Source organism: Elephas maximus, chromosome 17 (genome assembly GCF_024166365.1).
Source record: "Elephas maximus indicus isolate mEleMax1 chromosome 17, mEleMax1 primary haplotype, whole genome shotgun sequence".
Lineage (NCBI taxonomy): Eukaryota > Metazoa > Chordata > Mammalia > Proboscidea > Elephantidae > Elephas > Elephas maximus.
This window is the reverse complement of record NC_064835.1, coordinates 87,394,035-87,411,826: the sequence shown is the minus strand read 5'-3', so window position 1 is coordinate 87,411,826 and position 17,792 is coordinate 87,394,035. Positions and strand designations below refer to the sequence as shown.

At 48.3% G+C, this 17,792-nt stretch overlaps 1 protein-coding gene across 9 annotated transcripts in view; it reads left to right on the top strand.

Moving 5' to 3' along the window:
• Positions 1–17,792, top strand: part of CNGA3 (cyclic nucleotide gated channel subunit alpha 3) — a 106,968-nt gene that overhangs the window by 60,874 nt on the left and 28,302 nt on the right. For 4 of the 9 annotated variants that reach the window (XM_049857257.1, XM_049857256.1, XM_049857255.1 and 1 more), the window contains exons 1-3: positions 4,703–4,828; positions 5,151–5,286; positions 14,629–14,742. In XM_049857257.1, the coding sequence (XP_049713214.1) occupies positions 5,186–5,286; positions 14,629–14,742 (215 nt within the window). In that variant the 5' untranslated portion in view covers positions 4,703–4,828; positions 5,151–5,185. Of the gene's footprint in view, positions 1–4,702; positions 4,829–5,150; positions 5,287–14,628; positions 14,743–17,792 lie in introns of those variants that run through there. The other 5 variants (XM_049857253.1, XM_049857251.1, XM_049857252.1 and 2 more) reach the window with 4 other exon arrangements.

Sequence of the window (17,792 nt, the reverse complement as noted above, 5' to 3'; positions counted from 1 at the left end):
AGCAAAAATCCAGACTGTAGGAAACTCTATAGGACAAACCATTTCATTTCTTCCACAAAGTAGATTTAAAAATAAGAGATTGAGGAGAAAAAGATTGAAAAAAGACCAATGAGGCATATCAGCCAGTCACAACATGTGGAGCTTATTTTGATCCTGATTTTTTAAAATAATTTTTAAAAAGACAAACTTTTGTGATATTATGAAACAATTGGGAGGAAAATTATGTATCTCAAACTTACGTTTCCCTTTAAAGATGTACATTTTACCCTTTCAACCCCAACATCAGCCCCTGGGTAAAGAATTCAAAGGAAATTAGGCCCGCTCGCTCTCCACACCTGAGGGTGCCGGGAGAAGAGTACAAACGGTCCACTTACTATGTGTCTAAATATCTGAAAGGTAAACATGCTCTAGCCTAGGTAACCCAAAAAAACAGAACCTTAGATGCGGACACTCATACAGGTAGTTTATTTGGGAAGCCATTCCAAGGAGGTGGATAAGGGTCTTGAAAGAGGGAAAAGGAGAATAAGGGAGAGCCAATGCAAGTCTACGTCATCAAGCTGATCCCCACGATGGGCACCTGGCTGATCCTGCTAGGGGTTCTCCAAGCAGCTGTGTGAAATGGATTTCAGAATTACCTTCCTGGGGGATAGAAAAAAACCTGTTGTCGTCGAGTCGATTCCAACTCATAGAAGCCCTGTAGGCCAGAGTAGAACTGCCCTATACGGTTTCCAAGGAGCAGCTGGTATATTCGAACTGCTGACATTTTGGTTAGCAACCATAGCTCTTAACCCCCTGGCTCCTGACTTCTGTTGGTCAAGGTGTGTCCAAAAAGTATTAACTGGCACTTCTGGGTTTGCACATGTGTGAGAGTGGCTGAGCTGATCCTAGCAGGTTGTCCCTGGGGAAAGCGGGGAAGCCCCAGGGCAAAAGGTAAGCAATGCACAGAGTGGCTGAGGTAAGGGGCTAGCTGGTTACCCAGCATGCATCTGGTTTCCATGACTACAGCTGCACTGAAAGGAGGGCAGGAAGGATGTGTGATAGAGGAGCGGAGATGATCATCATGTTAATCAAATGAACACACTGTTAAATGAAACATGCCCCACCTTACCCATCTTGACAAATACACCTTCATAATGATGTGGAGGCCGGACTGAAATGGGGAGTTCTTAGGCCTCTTGGAGGTCAACCTCAGAACATGGTGGCATGGGAAGAGCCAGTGCCTGGGCCTGGTCTGTGACCTGCCTTTCTCTCCCCAGTCCTGGGCCCAGTCCGCTACCTGCCCGCTCCTCTCCCCAGTCCTGGGCCTTGTCTGTGACCTGCCCTTTTCCCCCCAGTCCTGGGCCTGGTCTGTGATGTGCCCTTCTCTCCTCAGTCCTGGGCCCAGTCTGTGGCCTGCCCCTTCTCTCCCCAGTCCTGGGCCCACCTCACATCACGAGGGGCCTTGCACACATGCCTGTCTTCATCCTGCCCACATGTCCAAGCTTGGTTCACCCCTCCCCCACAAACAGTAATTCCTGGATCACCCTTAGGCCTAGGACAGTGCACACTAGTGTTGCCTACAGAAGGTAGGCCTACGAGAAGAGGCCCTGACAGCATCTACAACCAGTACAGAGCCTTTTGGCTACCTGTGCTGGGGTTCTGGGCACCAAGAGCACAGTCTATAGAGCAAGGGCAGGTTCTAGGTGGGCATGTCCCCTTGAGCCCTTGGACTTCTCTGTCCTTTGGAAAGAGAACCTGAGTGGGGTTCTCTAAGGCACAGGGCCTGCGGGAGGGACTGCAGCCCCTTGCTGAGGTCTAAAGGCAATACTGGTTTTTCTCCACTCACTGACTTTACAGTATTGGACTCTGGGACCAGACAGATCTGCAGTCAGTCCCAGCTTAGGCTGCAGTAACAACCTTTGTTGTCCTGGTTGTTAGTCAAGTCGCTCCAGCTCATGACAGCCTCATGTATAACAGAACAGAACATTGCCTGGTCCTGTGCCACCTTCACGATCATTGGCATGTCCTCCTCCAGTGATCAGTTCCTCCTGATGATGTGTCCGTGGGTGGCACTGCTGGTATTTGAAACACCGGTGGCAGGGCTTCCAGCACTGTAGCAACATGCAAGCCACCACAGTGCAACAAACTTAGAGCTTCTTCATTTGTAAAAAGGTATGTGTGTGAAGGTAGGTGGGGGGACTGTCGTGAGGATTAAGTGACAAAGTATTACACAAGTACCGACTGTGAGCCTGGCACGTAGTAGGCCCTTTACAGATCAGAGCCCTCGCTCTCATCCTGTCAGAAGGAAACCAGATCGTAAGTGGGAAAAAGTGGGAAGAACTTTCAAAGTCCACAGAGTATTTTTCCACCATAGCGACCACCAGCATCATTAGGAGGGAATAGCAGAGAGGACAGGCAGAAGGCAAGTGCGTGCAGTAACGGAAGTGCTGCCTCCACGAAATGGGATCTGGGAGCCAGGCCAGGGGTTTTGCCCAGGGCAGCAGTGGAGAGACTGGGAGAGCTGTACAGGCTAGGGTCAATGTATTTGTTTTCCCTATTTGGAGAAAATCTTGGCGGTCAGGTGCAATTTGCGTGGAAATGTACAAAGATTAGCAATTTGATCAACTTCCCATGTGAGGTCTATTTCATTTAAGATTTGCTCTAGATTCTACTGGACTGAAGGCTCCTTGAGGATAGAGCTGCATCTTGTTCCCTAATGAATCCTCAACTCCTAGCACATCACCTAGTACACAGTGAGTGCTCAATAAAAACGCATTGCTTGAACCATTTCAAATTGGGTTTACTGCTTTGGGCAGAAGTCCCTTATTTCATATTTTGGCTCTAAACTTTAACAAGCATCTCAAACTGGACTCATTGTCTTCCTCAGACCTGTTCCTCCCCCCAGTTGCCTTTCTTGGTGGGCATCACCACCAACCCCAGCCAGGATATTATGCTCTGAACTCCCCTTTACCACCCCTTACACCTGGTTGATCCATGTCCAGGTGATTCCACCCATTTGTTGCTTTTTTAATTTATCCAATTCACTACCACAAGCCTAGTTCGGGCCAGGATTTGCTCTCCCATGAGATACTACAGAAGTCTTTTAGGTGCTCACCTCACACCCACTCGTGCTCCTTAATCCATTCTCCCCAGTGCAGCCAGAGTGACCTTTACACATCTGACCACATCCCTCCTGGGCTTCATGATAAAGTCCAAGCTCCTTGATACAACCCGTGTGACCCTGTTGTGTTGTTGCCTCCACTAGAATAAGCGATCACGAGGACAGGCTTTGTCTTTTTCCTCTTTATATCTCCTGTTGTTGCGAGCTGCCACCTAGCCAGCCCCCGACTCATGGTGACCGCATACACAACGGAGCAAAATGCTGCCTGGTCCTGAGTCATTCCCACGATCTGTTGTAAACTGGACCATTGTGATCCATAGAGTTGTCATCAGCTGGTTTTCAGAAGTAGATGGCCAGGCCTTTCTTCCTAGCCCATCTCAGCCTGGGAGCTCCTCTGAAACCTGTCCAGCATCATCACCACAGGCAAGCCTACACTGACAGGCGGGTGGTGGCCGCACATGAGGTGCATTGGCCTAGAATCAAACCTGGGTTTCCCTCATGGAAGGTGAGAATTCTACCACTGACCCACCAAAAACCAGCACCCATTGCCGTCGAGTCCATCGCGACTCACCACCAGTGCCTCCTATAATCAGCCAGAAATCAATAACTGTTTGTCATGTAAATGAGTAAAGTTTTTAAAAATCAAAACAATTTTTTATCTATTAAATCATAAAATTTAAAATCAGAGGCTTAAAACTATCAATCATCAAAGACAATGGCTGCCCTGAGTAACTCTCGGTGGGTCGCCCTTCCTAAGTGTGACCCACACCCACGGTGCCTGCTTTGGGGCAGTGCCTTGGGCACCTTGCATGGACCTTCCTTTGGGTATGGAACTAATTTAGTCCTGGAGCGAGTCACTGGGCTGTTTCTAGGAATCACCGTCTTTCTCTGGAGTAGTCTCTCCTGACATCTGACACTTACACCATGTGGCTGCTCAAGAGAAGCCTGGTGAGTCTGTTTTAGAGAAACGGCCTCCAGGAATTTATCCTCCAGCTGAAGGGCTGTCCAGGAATCGTGAAGCTGGGGCATCTTTGCGTGCATCCCACAGGCTCTGCCCCCACATCCACCTTCTTTCTTCATCAGCCATAGAGGCACCTGCACTGCTTCTGGGGAGAAAGACTCTGTGGTCTTATTTCTGGTGTAGGAATCATGCCAGTGACAGGTTTTGTTTGTTTGTTTGAACTGTGCTCCAGAGGGTTTTCGGTGGCCGATTTTCTGGAAGTAGATTGCCAGGTCTTTCTTCCGAGAGTCTTAATTTAGTCATCTTTGGGTGGAAATAAAAATAGTAAATACCTCATGGGGTTATTGCGAGGATTAAATAAAGCAAAATGTGTATTTGGCTAAGTGTCCCATTGTAAATATTCCATGAATGGCAGGGATTGTCAGTTAATTTTTTATACTTGCTTGGTTTTAAAACAGGATTTGGAGATGCTACTGCAATGTGTGCCAAAATACTAGATTAAATAAGTGAATGAGAAAACGAGGGTCCACAGGGACATCACATCATCCCAGAGAATCGTAAAGAGTTTAGCTTTCTTGTACCAGATACCCACTTGACCATTCATTCGTTTGTTCATTTGCTTGTTCAGCACTTGACTTTGAGCAGCTCTTTGGCATGACAGCATCTTCAGAGAAAGACCTTGCTTGTGCCTCAGCCTGGTAGAAGAACCCAGAGAATTCCAACTACAACCCGGTGTGACAGGAACTGCGAGAGAGAAATGGAGAAGGGTGGGTGTCCCATGGCTTGTCTGGGGAGGCCACCTGGATTAGTTCTCGTGTCCAATGCCCTGGTGGCACGATGGTTAAGCACTCCACTGCCAACCCAAAGGAGGGCAGTTCACACCCAGCAGCAGTTCCACGGGAGAAAAGACATGGCAATCTTCTCCCGTAAAGGGTCTAGCCTAGAGAGCCCCTTGGGGCAGTTCCACTCTCATGTAGGGTCACTATGAGTTGCACTCGTCTCATCGGCACACAGCAACCACAACAGGATCAACAAGCTTTGCAGTTACCCCTCCACCCTGACCATGTGTCTGCTCTGTGTTTGCTTTAGCAGCCTCCTTGGGGCCAATGTGATAAAGCAGGAAGATGGCCAAGATCAACACTCAATACTCCCATCCCTCCCAGGCCCAGCTGGCAATAAGGATCACGGACAGAGATCGCCACCATGTTGAAAATGGCATCACCAGGTGAGATGGCCCTTTGGCTGGACACCTAGACCAGGTTATTCCATAGTTGATCCAGACCTGGGAGAAAGAGTGTCTTAGCGTTGGCAAACTGCAGCTTTGGGTGGAGAGGGATAGTCACAGTACTCCTTCTAACTTTATTTTCCATCTCACTTAATTCACAGCCCCCAGTAAAGTAGGTTCCCCACCCTCCCATTTTAGAAAGAGATGTGGAAAATGTGGCCCAAAATTTGCATAACTTTTAGAAGGTAACAAAATGAAGGTCCAAATATGACAAACTAAACTCTGGTGTAAAATCTGCCAAGCTGCCACCCTGTCCCACTGTCCTGGGCACTAGGGATGTAGTAGAAACCGGATGCCCCACCCCTCACCTCCAGGGAGGGTCGCAGTACAGGCCAAGCCTGGGACACCCAGTTCATGGGTCTGCAGGGAGTGGACTGTGCCTCAACAGCTAAGCCATCGGCCCACTGGTGACATCCTGATACAGCTGGCCTTAAGGAGATCTTGAGTTCTGGGATGGTTCTACTCCTAGCCCCGTTTGACATAGTGGTTAAGAGCCTGGCTGCTAACCAAGAGGTTGGCAGTTCGAATCCACCAGCCACTGCTTGGAAACCCTGTGGGGTAGTTCTACTCTGTCCTGTAGGGTCGCTGTGAGTCAGAACTGACTCTACAGCAGCAGGTTTAGGACGTTAGGTTCTACTTCTAGTCCCGTTTCTAACGTAGTAGACCTGGGAAAACTCACTTAGCTACTCTCCGTGCCTCAGTTTCTTCAACAACAGAATAGAAAGGTTTTTTTTTCCCAAGCTCCCAGCATGACCACGAGGACGTGGGCAAGTACCTGTTGGGAGCAAATGGACTTATATTTTTATTCCCTTAAATTCTTGACGAGATGATTTAGGTAAGCCATGAGGGACTTCATTTCCAATATTGATGCTATTTTTGTCCTAAATATTTAGCACTGAAATCTTCTCCCTCCAATGAGACATAAACACATATTGTCTGGTGATCAGAAACACCAGTGACACCCCTCAGTCCCCACAACCCCAGCACGTGGGCCTCATCTCCTCTCACTTATTTATATGTGTGTCACTTCCTGGCAGGTGCACATTTGTTCTCTGTCTGTTGAGGTTCTTGGTCCCAGCTTCTCCGAAAACTCTGCTAATAAGCGTTTGTCTTAGGATTCTCTAGAGAAAAAGAACCAGTGAGTCCTATATGTATAGACAGAGAGAGAAAGAGAGAGAGAGGGCCCTGGTGGTGCAGTGGTTAAGAAGGTGGCAGCTAACCAAAAGGTCAACGGTTCCAATCCACGAGCCGCTCCTTGGAAACTATGGGGCAGTTCAACTGTGTCCTGTAGGGCCGCTATGAGCCAGAATCAACTCAACAGCAATGATTTGGAGTTTTGCTACATAGAGAAAGATTTACTTCAAGGAAGTGGCTCACACAATTGTAGAGACTGGTAAGTCCCAAGTCCGTAGGTCAGACAGCAGTCTAGAGACTTCTGCAGGCTTGCATCCCAAGATCCGTAGGTCAGTGACTGACAGGCAAAGTGCAGAGTGGAGAGGGCACGCGTTGTTATGATGGAGTTGCCTGGACTTGGAGCTGACTCGATGGCAGCGAACAACAACAAATAACACATCTGGTGTCTTCGTGGGTGAGAAGATGTCCTCCCCTCTCCCCTTCACTCCTTTCAGTAACCAGCCTGATGGCTGACAGCGCAGACTTGGAATCAGGCTGCCTGGGTTTGAACATTGGCTCTGCAACTGACCAGCTGTGAAAAGTTGCTCAACCTCGCCAAGCCTCAGTTTTCTCATCTGCAAAATGAGTGAATCCCAGCACTGGCCTCGTGGGTCGCGGTGAGGTTAAGGCACGTGGTGAATGCGAAGCGCTTGGCACAGTCCCTGCTCTGTACTAAGTGATCAGTAAACACTCGCTGTTGTAACTGGAGGAGCCCTGGTGGTGCAGTGGTTAAGAGCTCGGCTGCAAGCCAGGAGGTGAGCAGTTCTAATCCACTAGCTGCTCCTGGAAGCCCTGTGGAGCAGTTCTACTCTGTCCTATAGGGTTGACTCGACAACAGCAGGTTTGGTTTTTTTTAGATTGTTATTGGAAATGACTGCCCCCTCCTGTGGGCCTGCTCTGGTCTCCCAGGCTGGAAGCCTTCTCTTTCTCCTTTGACCTCAGATAGTCCCGGCAAATCTGCTATCTGGAACTGGCCATTTCCTGTCTGTGCTGAAGTCCTGTTTTCTCAGCCTGACCATTGGCCAGGCCTTTCTGAGCCCCACTTGTACCTTGCTCAACCATTGACCTGATGAAAACCTTTTGACAGTTTGACACAGAATTCCATGGAAACACTACAGAGATTTCTGAAGGAAAGAAAGAAAGAATGCTTTCTTCATGAGAGAGAGGCTGTGCTTTATCTTATGGAGGCAGGAGTGGGTTAAGAGATAGAGGCTTCCAGAATTTGTTCCTTGGATCCTCCAAGGAGTGTGAATGTGTGTCCAAGATGGGAGTGGAGAAGGCATGAAGGCTGGGCTCCAGGTCCCTCCCCTGCTTCCCAGAGCAGCCCAGCGTCTGTCCATCCACAGACTATATTCCATGTAAGATGTATTTGAACAAGTGTCTCAAACACATACACATAAAAATTGAAAAGTTTCAAAACACTGTTTTAAGAGGGTAAGTGGTATTTGGGCAAACCAAAGATCTTTCTCTTGGAATTCCAGTCCTTTTAGTTTTGGGGAGAAATAATTGAGAATTTGTGAATAATTCTGCCGTGAACATGGGTGTGCATATGTCTATTTGTGTGACAGCTCTTATTTCTCTAGGATATATTCCTAGGCATGGGGATTGCTGGATCATACGGTATTTCTATTTCTAGCTTTTTAAGGAAATGGCATATTGTTTTCCAATATGGTTTCACCATTTTGCATTACCACCAGCAGTGCAAAACAGTCCTAATCTCCCCACAGCCTCTCCAACATTGATTATTTTCTGTTTTTTTGATTCGTTCCAGTAATGTCCAAGTGGGGTAGTATCTCATTATGGTTTTGATTTGCGTTTCTCTAATTGCAAGTGAGGAGCCCTGGTGGCACAGTGGTTAGGAGCTATGGCTGCTAACCAAAAGGCTGGCAGTTCGAACCCACCAGCCACTCCTTGGAAACCCTAGGGGGCAGTTCTACTCTATCCTATAGGGTTGCTATGGGTCAGAATTGACTCGATCATTTTGGGTTTAATGGCAAGTGATCACAAGCATTTCCTCATGTGTCTGTTAGCTGCCTGCATGTCTTCTTTGGTGACGCGTCTGTTCATATCCTTTGCCCATTTTTTAATTGGATTATCTTTTTATTGTGGAGGTGTTGAATTCCTATAGACTTTAGAAATTAGACCTTTGTCTGATTGGTAATAGCCAAAATTTTTTTCCCAGTCTGTAGGTTCCATTTTTACTCTTTTGGTGAAGTCTTTTGATAAGCATAAGTGTTTAGCTTTTAGGAGATCGCATTTATCCAGCTTATCTTCTGGTGTTTGTGTATTGTTAATTATGGTTTGTATGCTGTTTATGACGTAGATTAGGGCCATAGGGATCATTTTCTTAATGATGACTCGCAAGGAAGAATGAAAACCCTTCACTTGAAAAAAAAAAATTAAGTTTACAACCTGAAAATACCAGAAATAAGCAAAAATGTCTTGAGTTGTTCTTTTCTGCTTAGACCTGTTTAGTTGACTTGGTTATTTAAGAGCTGTCTGGTATATTTTGATGATAACGCAGTAAAGACTCAAGAATTTGCAGCAGAGAAGGGCAGCTAGGACCGAAAACCCCCAAATCCCAGATTAATCTCCTGGTGTAGCTATTTTGGGTGAGCTTTTGGGCATGAGTTTGTGTCTTGAGAAGAGAGGCCTTTTTCGAGCTACTCCTTGCGGGGAGCCCAAAGCAATTATCACCAAAGAAAACCATTTTCAGCCTGCTTCCCCAGGACTGAAGACTTAAAAGGCATTGACTTCCGTTCCCTGGTCACATGGTGCCAATGGCAATGGGTGACAATCATTCAAGCTCCTCAGGGCTTGGGAAGATGAAAAATAAAATGAGGCATCATATTTCCCCCTCGTGCTAAAAGAACACTTGTGTTTACTCCCTTGCCCCCGTATTCACTGGAGAAGACAACAGACAACAGAAGCTCCACGGAGTGCAAAGTTAACTTCCAGTTCCAGTTCTCACAAGAAGCCCTGCTGTCTCCCAGTGACAGAGAAAGCCACCAGCTCACCGACAGTAATTCCTCTTTACAAATAGACATAGCAGTTGAGCATTACAAGTTGAAAATGACCTTGTCTTACAGCTCAGTCACAGCTCAGTCACTTCATTGTGCTCTCGTGTAGCTGAGGACCGACCTCACATGGCTTCTTCCTTTGAAGTCATCATCACCACCCAGAATAGGAGCTGGCAAGTGGGGAAGGAAGCTTCAGGGCTGTCCTGGCCAGATCTGCTCATTTTACAGAGACTAAGGCCCAGCCACCACCGCCTGTCTGTCAGTTTGACCTACTGAGTGGCTTGTGTGTTGCTGTGATACTGGAAGATATGCCACCAGCATTTCAGATACCAGCAGAGTGACCCACGGTGGACAGGTTTCAGCAGAGCCCCCAGACTAAGACAGACTGGGAAGAAAGGCCTGGAGATCTACTTCCAAAAATCAGCCAATGAAAACCCTGTGGATCAACAACACAACGTTGTCTGATATAGGGGAAATTAGCCCCTAGACTGGAAGGCACTCGTGAAGATGATGCAGGACCGGGCAATGTTTAGTTCTGTCACATAAGATTGCCATGAGTTGGAGCACCTCGATGGCAACTAACAACAGCAAGGCCTAGTCGAGCTCTTGCTCCAGGCTACTCAGCCCGCTAGAGTCAGGACAGGGCCTGGCCCCTACTTTATCTGGCTGCCATCTTCCCCGGGGAGGTTCTAGTCTTCCATTCTTGCGTTGACTGGAAAGAGTTTCTCCCTTTTTTCAGCACCTGCTTCTCCTTGGGGGCTCTTGATGTCATCTCAGACAGTCACTTCCCATCTCCCTTTCCGTCTGCCTGGTAGACTTAGTTACTCTGGGGAGTTGCTTTTACTGTGCAAAGTGCCTCCAGGCATGTACATCAGTGTTCACTGCAGCACTATTCGCAAGAGCCCAAAGGTGAAAACAACCCAAGTGCCCGTGAGCAGACGAATGGATGAATCAAATGGGGCATACGCATACAGTGGGGAAGCATTCAGCTGTAGCGAGAAATAAAGCTCTGATGCCTGTCGCCACGTGGATATGAATCTTAAAAACATTCTGTGAAGTCAGGCACATATTATAGGATCCTGCTTAGATGAAGTATCTAGAATACGCAGATCCGTCAAGACAAAAGGTTAGTGGTTTTTAGGACCTGAGGGGACAGGGAAAGGTGAGATTTAAAAAAAAAAAAAAAAAAAAAACCTCAGGCATTTAATAAGGGGAGGGCCTCTGGTGGGGTAGTGGTTAAGAGCCCGTCTCTTCACCAAAAGGTTGGCAGTTTGAATCCACCAGCCGCTCCTTGGCTAGGAGGCAGTTGTACTATGTCCTGTAGGGTTGCTATGAGTCAGAATCGACAGCAACAAGTTTAGAGTTTTTGGTTTAAGGCTTCTGGAGCCAAACATTGTGATCGTGGAATTTTGGTCCTTAAGAAACAAGTGTATTGAGAAAAAAAGATCCTCTTGGGTCCCTTGGACTTATATAAAGCTGTCCCTGTTCTTCACAGCCAAATATATCTCTCTGTTGTTGTTATTGTTGTTAGGTGCTGTCTCATCGCTTCCGATCATAGCAAGCCTATATGCCTTTCTAGGCTTGTGTATTTGGACAATATTTAAATCAACATGAAATCACCTTCCTTTTCCCCTTGATTTCCCTTGCAAGGATCAGGAAAGCGAAGCTCAAAGAGGGTAAGTGACCAGCCTGAAGTTCAGCTAGCTCAGAGGTACTAGAGGCAGGATTCGAACCCAGGTCGCTGCTGCACTCTGCAGCCTCCCCTGTGAGTGGGCATCAGAGATGCATGGCAGTTCTTGCTGCTGCTGCAAACAGGCCTCCTTTTGTGATCCGGGTGGGTTCTGCCTTCCTGGCCTGACAGCTCTGACGTTGTGGGCATTGATCTCTTTGCTGGTCTCTGGGTGTGTCCCCAGTAATTACAGAAACCAGGCTGGACAGACATGCCGTGCCGACAGCTTGGTGCCTGGAGCTCCCTGAGGAGACGCAGCTACAGACGGAAGGCCTCCTGGTCTGGGATTGCCTCTGGGACCCGGCTGGCACAGGCCACTAGGACCCAGGCACTGGGGAGGTGACTCACTGTTCGTTCCCCTGCCATCTCCTCCTGTAACTGACCAAGGTGTCTTGGATGGGTGTTCCACTTTGTTGTACATGGAAAATTATAGGGGCAGGGGAACCAGAGTTTCTGAACTGCAGCAGGGCTGCTGACGGGGTCTCTTACCTGCATAAGGGTGAGAAGTGCATACTGTCTGATGGAGCAAATTCAATTTGCTGGTTTGGAAATGAAGAGCCACAGCCACGTAGTACAGCCAGAGGGATCAACACCATTCTGAAGAGACGTCCCTGGTGGCACGCCACAGGGCTCAGTCCTCAGTCACGTCTCATTCTGCTCTAACCAGTGCCATAGATGAGAATGGAACCCTGATGGCACAGTAGTTAAGATCTCAGCTGCTAACCAAAAGGTTGGCAGTTTGAATCCACCAGCTGCTCCTTGGAAACCCTGGGGCAGTTCCACTCTGTCCTATAGTGTAGCTACGAGTTGGAATCGACTCGATGGCAATGGGTTGTGGGTTTTACATATAAGCATACAGAAGGCAGCTCCATGGAGTCATTGAAAGCAAAGGCTTTGAAATGGGAGTGATGTAAGACCTCGGCTTTGCCACTTGGCTGTGTGACTTTGGGAAAATTACTTAGCCCCTCTGGACCTCTGTTTCCTCCTTTATTGAGTTGTTGTGTGGTTTTAATAATAAAATGTATGCAGCTTACCCACAGTAAGCAGTCAATAAATGGTATGTGTTTGTGTATAGCTTTAGTGAACGAAAAGGAGTTGGGAGAAAAGGCTACTACCCATGCCTTCACACAGCAAGAGTCTCAAAAAATCAGTGACAGGAACAAATGGGAAAGCCTGAACTTAGTCCTAAAGAATCAATTGTACGCGCACAAGGTAGGGACCCCGGCTTGTGCTTTAGGACTCTGGGTTTTGGCTGATGGCAGTTGGTGGTGGAACCACCATAAACACAGAAAGCAACAAAGCCCTTCAGGACTGACCTCCGTCTCCCTGTCCGGGCAGGCGGGAACACAGGAACCTGTTCACAGAGTGACCACGACAAGGATAAAACCTGGACCAGTGAGGAATGGCTGAGTGAGCTGTCAATCACTGAAGGCTGTCAGGAAGATGGCTGGCTGACTCCCTGTGGTTCCAGCAGAAGGAGCAGCCTTGCTGTGGGGAAGCTGAGGAAAGAGCCTGCTGGAGGTGGAGCTGTCCAAAGATGGGCTGGACAGGCCGTGGGGCTGTAAGCTCCCCGCTGCTGGAGGGGGGCGCAGGCCGGGGGCGCAGGCCGGGGGCAGGCTTTGGCAGGGAAACGGTAGAAGGGAGAAAGCGGAGGCTCAGCGCTGGACCAGCTGAGTTTCTAGATTTCTCCCAGCCCTGGGATTCAAGACTCTGACTTCTCATCATTCGCCAGGGAGAGACAAAGCCTGTTTCCTGATGTTAATTCTTGCCTCCGGCTTAAACCGTGTTACCACCTTGTTAAGAAGGCTGATTAGGTTGGAATCGGTCACGTGGTGCGATTAATTTGTTTCGCTTTGGTGCCTCAAGACTCAGAGAAAAAAATGCAAATCCCTGGAGGCAAGTGCCTGGATGGCTTTTAATCCGGCTGATAAAACTTCAGCCCTAAACCAAAAAACAAACAAACGAAAACAAAAACCAAACCCATTGCCATCGAGGAGGGTTTAAAAGAAGAAAATGTTCCCAAACACACTGGTCATATTCCAGGCAATTCGACAAAGACCAGGCTGTGCTGATGTGACTGGTGCCCATATCCTATACAGCGTATAGTGCTATGAAGTACAGAGCTACCGTACTACCTACTTCTCATGGCTGGCAGTAACGAATGCTGAGGTGAGAGACGACAGTGACGCTGGCTGTGACGGTCAAGGTTATGTGTCAGCTTGGCTGGCCCATGATTCTCAGTGGTTTGGCAGTTAGGTAATGATGTAATTTGGCTGTTATGTAATGGTGTGGCCATCCTCCATTTTGTGATCTGATGTGGTCATCTTCCATTTTTGCATAATAACAACCTGGTCTTTGGAGCCTAACATGCTCTTAAGTGAGGGTTGGGTGTACAGAGTATAGTTCTATTTACACTCATGCTTTTTACCTTGAATTGCACAGGTGAGCTCACCACCTGAGTTAGCTTTGTCTTGCAGGGGACAGAGACTAGCATTTGGCAAAAGGGCACAGTGGAATTGGATTTTCATCCGAAAATACTCTACAAATGGTTTGAACTGTGCAGGGAGGCCAATTCAGTACAACACGCTGGGCCCACCTGTTAGCCTGCTGGTTCCCAGGAAGGCTGACAGACAAGCACACCAGTACCTGGGCAGGTATTAGAACCGCAGCATGCACACGGTGGGAGAGCAGGCGTGGGACGGCCTCTTGAAGGAGGTGGCCTTAACCAGCCAGCCCCTGTTGAGTCAGTTCTGACTTGTGTGTGTCAGGGTAGAGCTGTGCTCCATAGGGCTTTCAATGGCTAATTTTTTGGAAGTGGTAGATTGCCATGCCTGTCTTCTGAGGCACCTCTGGGTGGACTCAAACTGCCAACCTTTCTGTTAGCAGCCGAGTGTATTAACTCTTTGCATCACTCCAGGACCCCAAGCTGGCCTAAAAGCTGGCCTTAGAAGGTAGGATATCAGTAGCCAGGAAGTGTTTGAACCAGAACCCTTGTTCTGGCATTGTTCTGTGAAAACAGCTGCTACAGTTAGAGATGGCCAGCACAGGGGGCTGCTCCCTACCCCATCCTCTAAGGAGCACCACACAACACTCGCTGCTGGGTTGCTCCCTTCCTGGTGTCCAGGGACAGTAGCTGAATGGGAGCCACCTTCCCCAGTAAGGATTACTGAAGGAAAGGTCACATTTATCCAAAAAGCTGGGATTTGCTTGAGCCTGAACTGAAGCAAGGAGCCCCCATATGGAGGGTCAGCGATGGCAGCTTTCCTCACAAGCAGAGCATCTGACCATTTCATCCCCAACCGTGTCCGAGAGGTGGATGAGCTTGAAGCCAATTGTGCTCGCTGCATATGTGACTTCTAGCACCCTCTCGCCGTGTGAGGAGACAGCGTCAGAACCGCAGCAAGGGATCGCCATGGAGACCAGAGGACCGGCCGCATCCCTGCAAAGTTCTTTCACCAGCCGGCAGCCCGCCAGGTAACTGACCAGTTTCAGCTCCCACCTTGGGGAGAGGATACTGTGGCGGAAAGAGAGAGGGCAGATAAGTCTCAGGAGGAAGTGGTGGGTGGGAATGGGGTTAAAGAAAGAGGCAGGAGAAGAGCAGTCAGACATCTACCCATGAACAGCTTTCTCTGGGGTCAGGTGTTCTGAGCTCAGGAAGGTCTAAGAAAAACTGCCTTTATCTTAACTGCTTTTATAAAAAGTGATATTGAGATACCTGCTCAGTGCTGGAAGAATTCAGAAAGAAGGTAACTAGGGGAGGTGGTCTTGACCAGCTAGCCGTGGAAGGTCGTTGGGTAGATAACAGGCATACTGAGGGGTATGGGGGGGCGGTGTCTGACACGGACTCTGGCAAGCCGTCACTCACGGGTATGTGTCTAGACTTCATAACATGCTGGCTCTCCTACAAAAGCATTTGAAAGATGAGCTAGGCTCATGAGCTCTGTCTCCTTTCCACGATACCTGTATCCCAGCTTCAACGGCTGCACCACCTTGGGGAAGTCATCTTACCTTTGCAAACCTCATCTAGCAAATGCATGGAAAGATGCCACCCCACAGGCTGCTGTGAGGCTGCATGGAAATGAGAACTGATGCATGACAGGAGCTCAGGAATATTGGCTCATTATGTCCTCCCACCAAAGTCTTAAAAAAAAAAAAAAAAAACCCCACTGCCATTGAGTCAATTCCCACCCATAGCGACCCTATAAGACAGAGTAGAACTGCCCCATAGGGGTTGCAAAGCTGTAATCTTTGCAGAAGCAGACTGCCACATCCTTCTCCCACGGGGTGGCTGGTGGGTTGGAACCACCAACTTTTCAATTAGTAGTGGAGCGCTTAACCACTGAGCCACCAGGGCTCCTGCACCAAAGTCTTTTACACAGGCCTAATTTCAGATCCCTGTGTGTTCTACATATTTTACTTAAGATTATTGCCAAAAAAAATTGTATTTACTTATTTATTTATTCTTCATTTTTTTCCATCGTAGAGGATGCTAAACCTACCATCATTTATTTAACTATTTCTAAGGCTGGGCACTTACGCAGTTTCCAGTGTTTTTGTTTTGCCAATAAAATGCCGTCTCGAGGGTCTTTGGTTGCAAGGAAGGCAGGCCTTAAACTGAAAGCCCCGGGCCGGGGGAGGGATGCGCAGTGGTGTAAGCTAAAGATACAGCCGCCTCATGGACACAGAGCCAGCGGCCAAGGCAGCGCCTCTCCTTCTCCTTCCCTGGTCGGGTGTCATGGTCTGTGCTTTGTTGTGTGTCTCCTCCGTTTTCTTCCCTCAGTAGTCTGCTTTTCTCTGCTCCCACATCTCAGGCACAGACTGAAAACAGCTTTCATCATATAATCTTTGAGTTGAGACGTCCACCCCCATCTTGAAGGGGCCCTTAGTTCAGAATCTTGAGCAAGAACCTGCCTGGCTACTGGGCAGCCGATGGACTGTCTCTCTGTGGGTCAGCCGTCCACCTGGTCCCTGCTGGCTGAGGCTGCTGGGGGAGTATGAACTGGATTCCACCACTGCAGCAGATGGAGGGTGTGGGTGGAGGGCGTGCCCAGAGAAGAGGGGCTGGGCTGCTGTTGTTGGATGCTATGAGCAAGTACACTGTATGCAACTCACAGCGACCCTGTGTGTTACAGAGTAGAGCTTCTCCTTAGAGCCTTGCAGTAATCTTAACAGAAGCAGAATGCCAGGCCTTTCTTGTGCGGTACCTCAGGGTAGGCTCAAAACACCAACCTGTAGGTTAGCAGTCGAGCACAAATCATTTGTGGCACCTTTGGGCTGGGCAGGCTCCTCAAAATATGTCTGCAGCAGCAGCTATAAGCATCACTGTGCGTGGGTTGTTTTCTTGCTTTAATTTATTCCCTTAGGCTAAGATCGCAGGAGTGTGATTAGGGTCAAGGTATGTGACCATTCGTGACTCAGCTCCAGGCTGCTCAGAACTGTCAGTGGGGGTCCACTGTAGATGGCAGGTCAGGGAAACCAGGAGCAGAAAAACAGAGGTGAATCTCTCTGTCCTTTCCACTCTGGCAGAGATGGGGAGGCAGAGGATGAGGGGAGGTCTCTCGTGGGAAAGCTCGAGCTAAGCCACGCTCTGAGGACATGCGCTACCTGGTCTGGGGTGCTTGAGCCCGCGACAAGCCCCCAGGGGGTCTGGCCCCAGGAGAAGGGCCCATAGCAAGTTATAAAGGAACTTCTACACAAACCTGGGGAGAAAACTAGAGTTTGTATGAGATAAAATTAATAAAGATTGGGAAAAGAATCTGAGTTATATCTGGGTGCTCGTTTCTCTAAATTTTGCTCTAAATTTTATCATCTAAAAATAGTATTTTTTTTCTTACTGTTAATATGCTTATCAGTTATAATAAAGAGCTCTACATTTGACAAAAGAAACGATGAGTAGAAAAGCTTACTAATCACTCATTTGAAGGATCATTCCTTTGGTAGAGTCCAGGTATTAAAAGGACAAAGCCAGAATAAATACACTGCCCCTTTGCGTACTGGAGGTATACTAAGATAGGAAGCCCCTCAACGAGATGGATTGACACAGTGGCTGCAACGATGGGCCCAAGCACAACGATTGTGAGGATGGCGCAGGACCAGGCAGTGTTTCGTCCTGTTGTGCGTAGGTCGCTATGAGTCAGAACCGACTCGATGACACTCAACAGTAACAACATACTGAAGGTGGTAGATGGAGAAAAGAACAAACCTCCCCTCTTCCCCTTCCTTTACAAACAGTTAAGGCACTAGGCTGCTAACTGAAAGGTTGGAGGTTCAAATCTACCCAGATGTGCCTCAGAAAAAAGGCCTGGCAATCTACTTCTGAAAAATCAGCCATCGAAAACCCTAAATGGCACAGTTCTACTCTGACACACATGGGGTCACCAGGAGTCAGAATCAACTGGAAAGAAACTGATTCCTCCACAGGGACCCCAGTATCCACATCCTGCTGGTCACCTTTGCTTCTGGCCCTGCTCCGGGAGAAGAGGGGCACCTTCTCCTGTCTCTACACTCCCTGTCTGTCTGTCTGT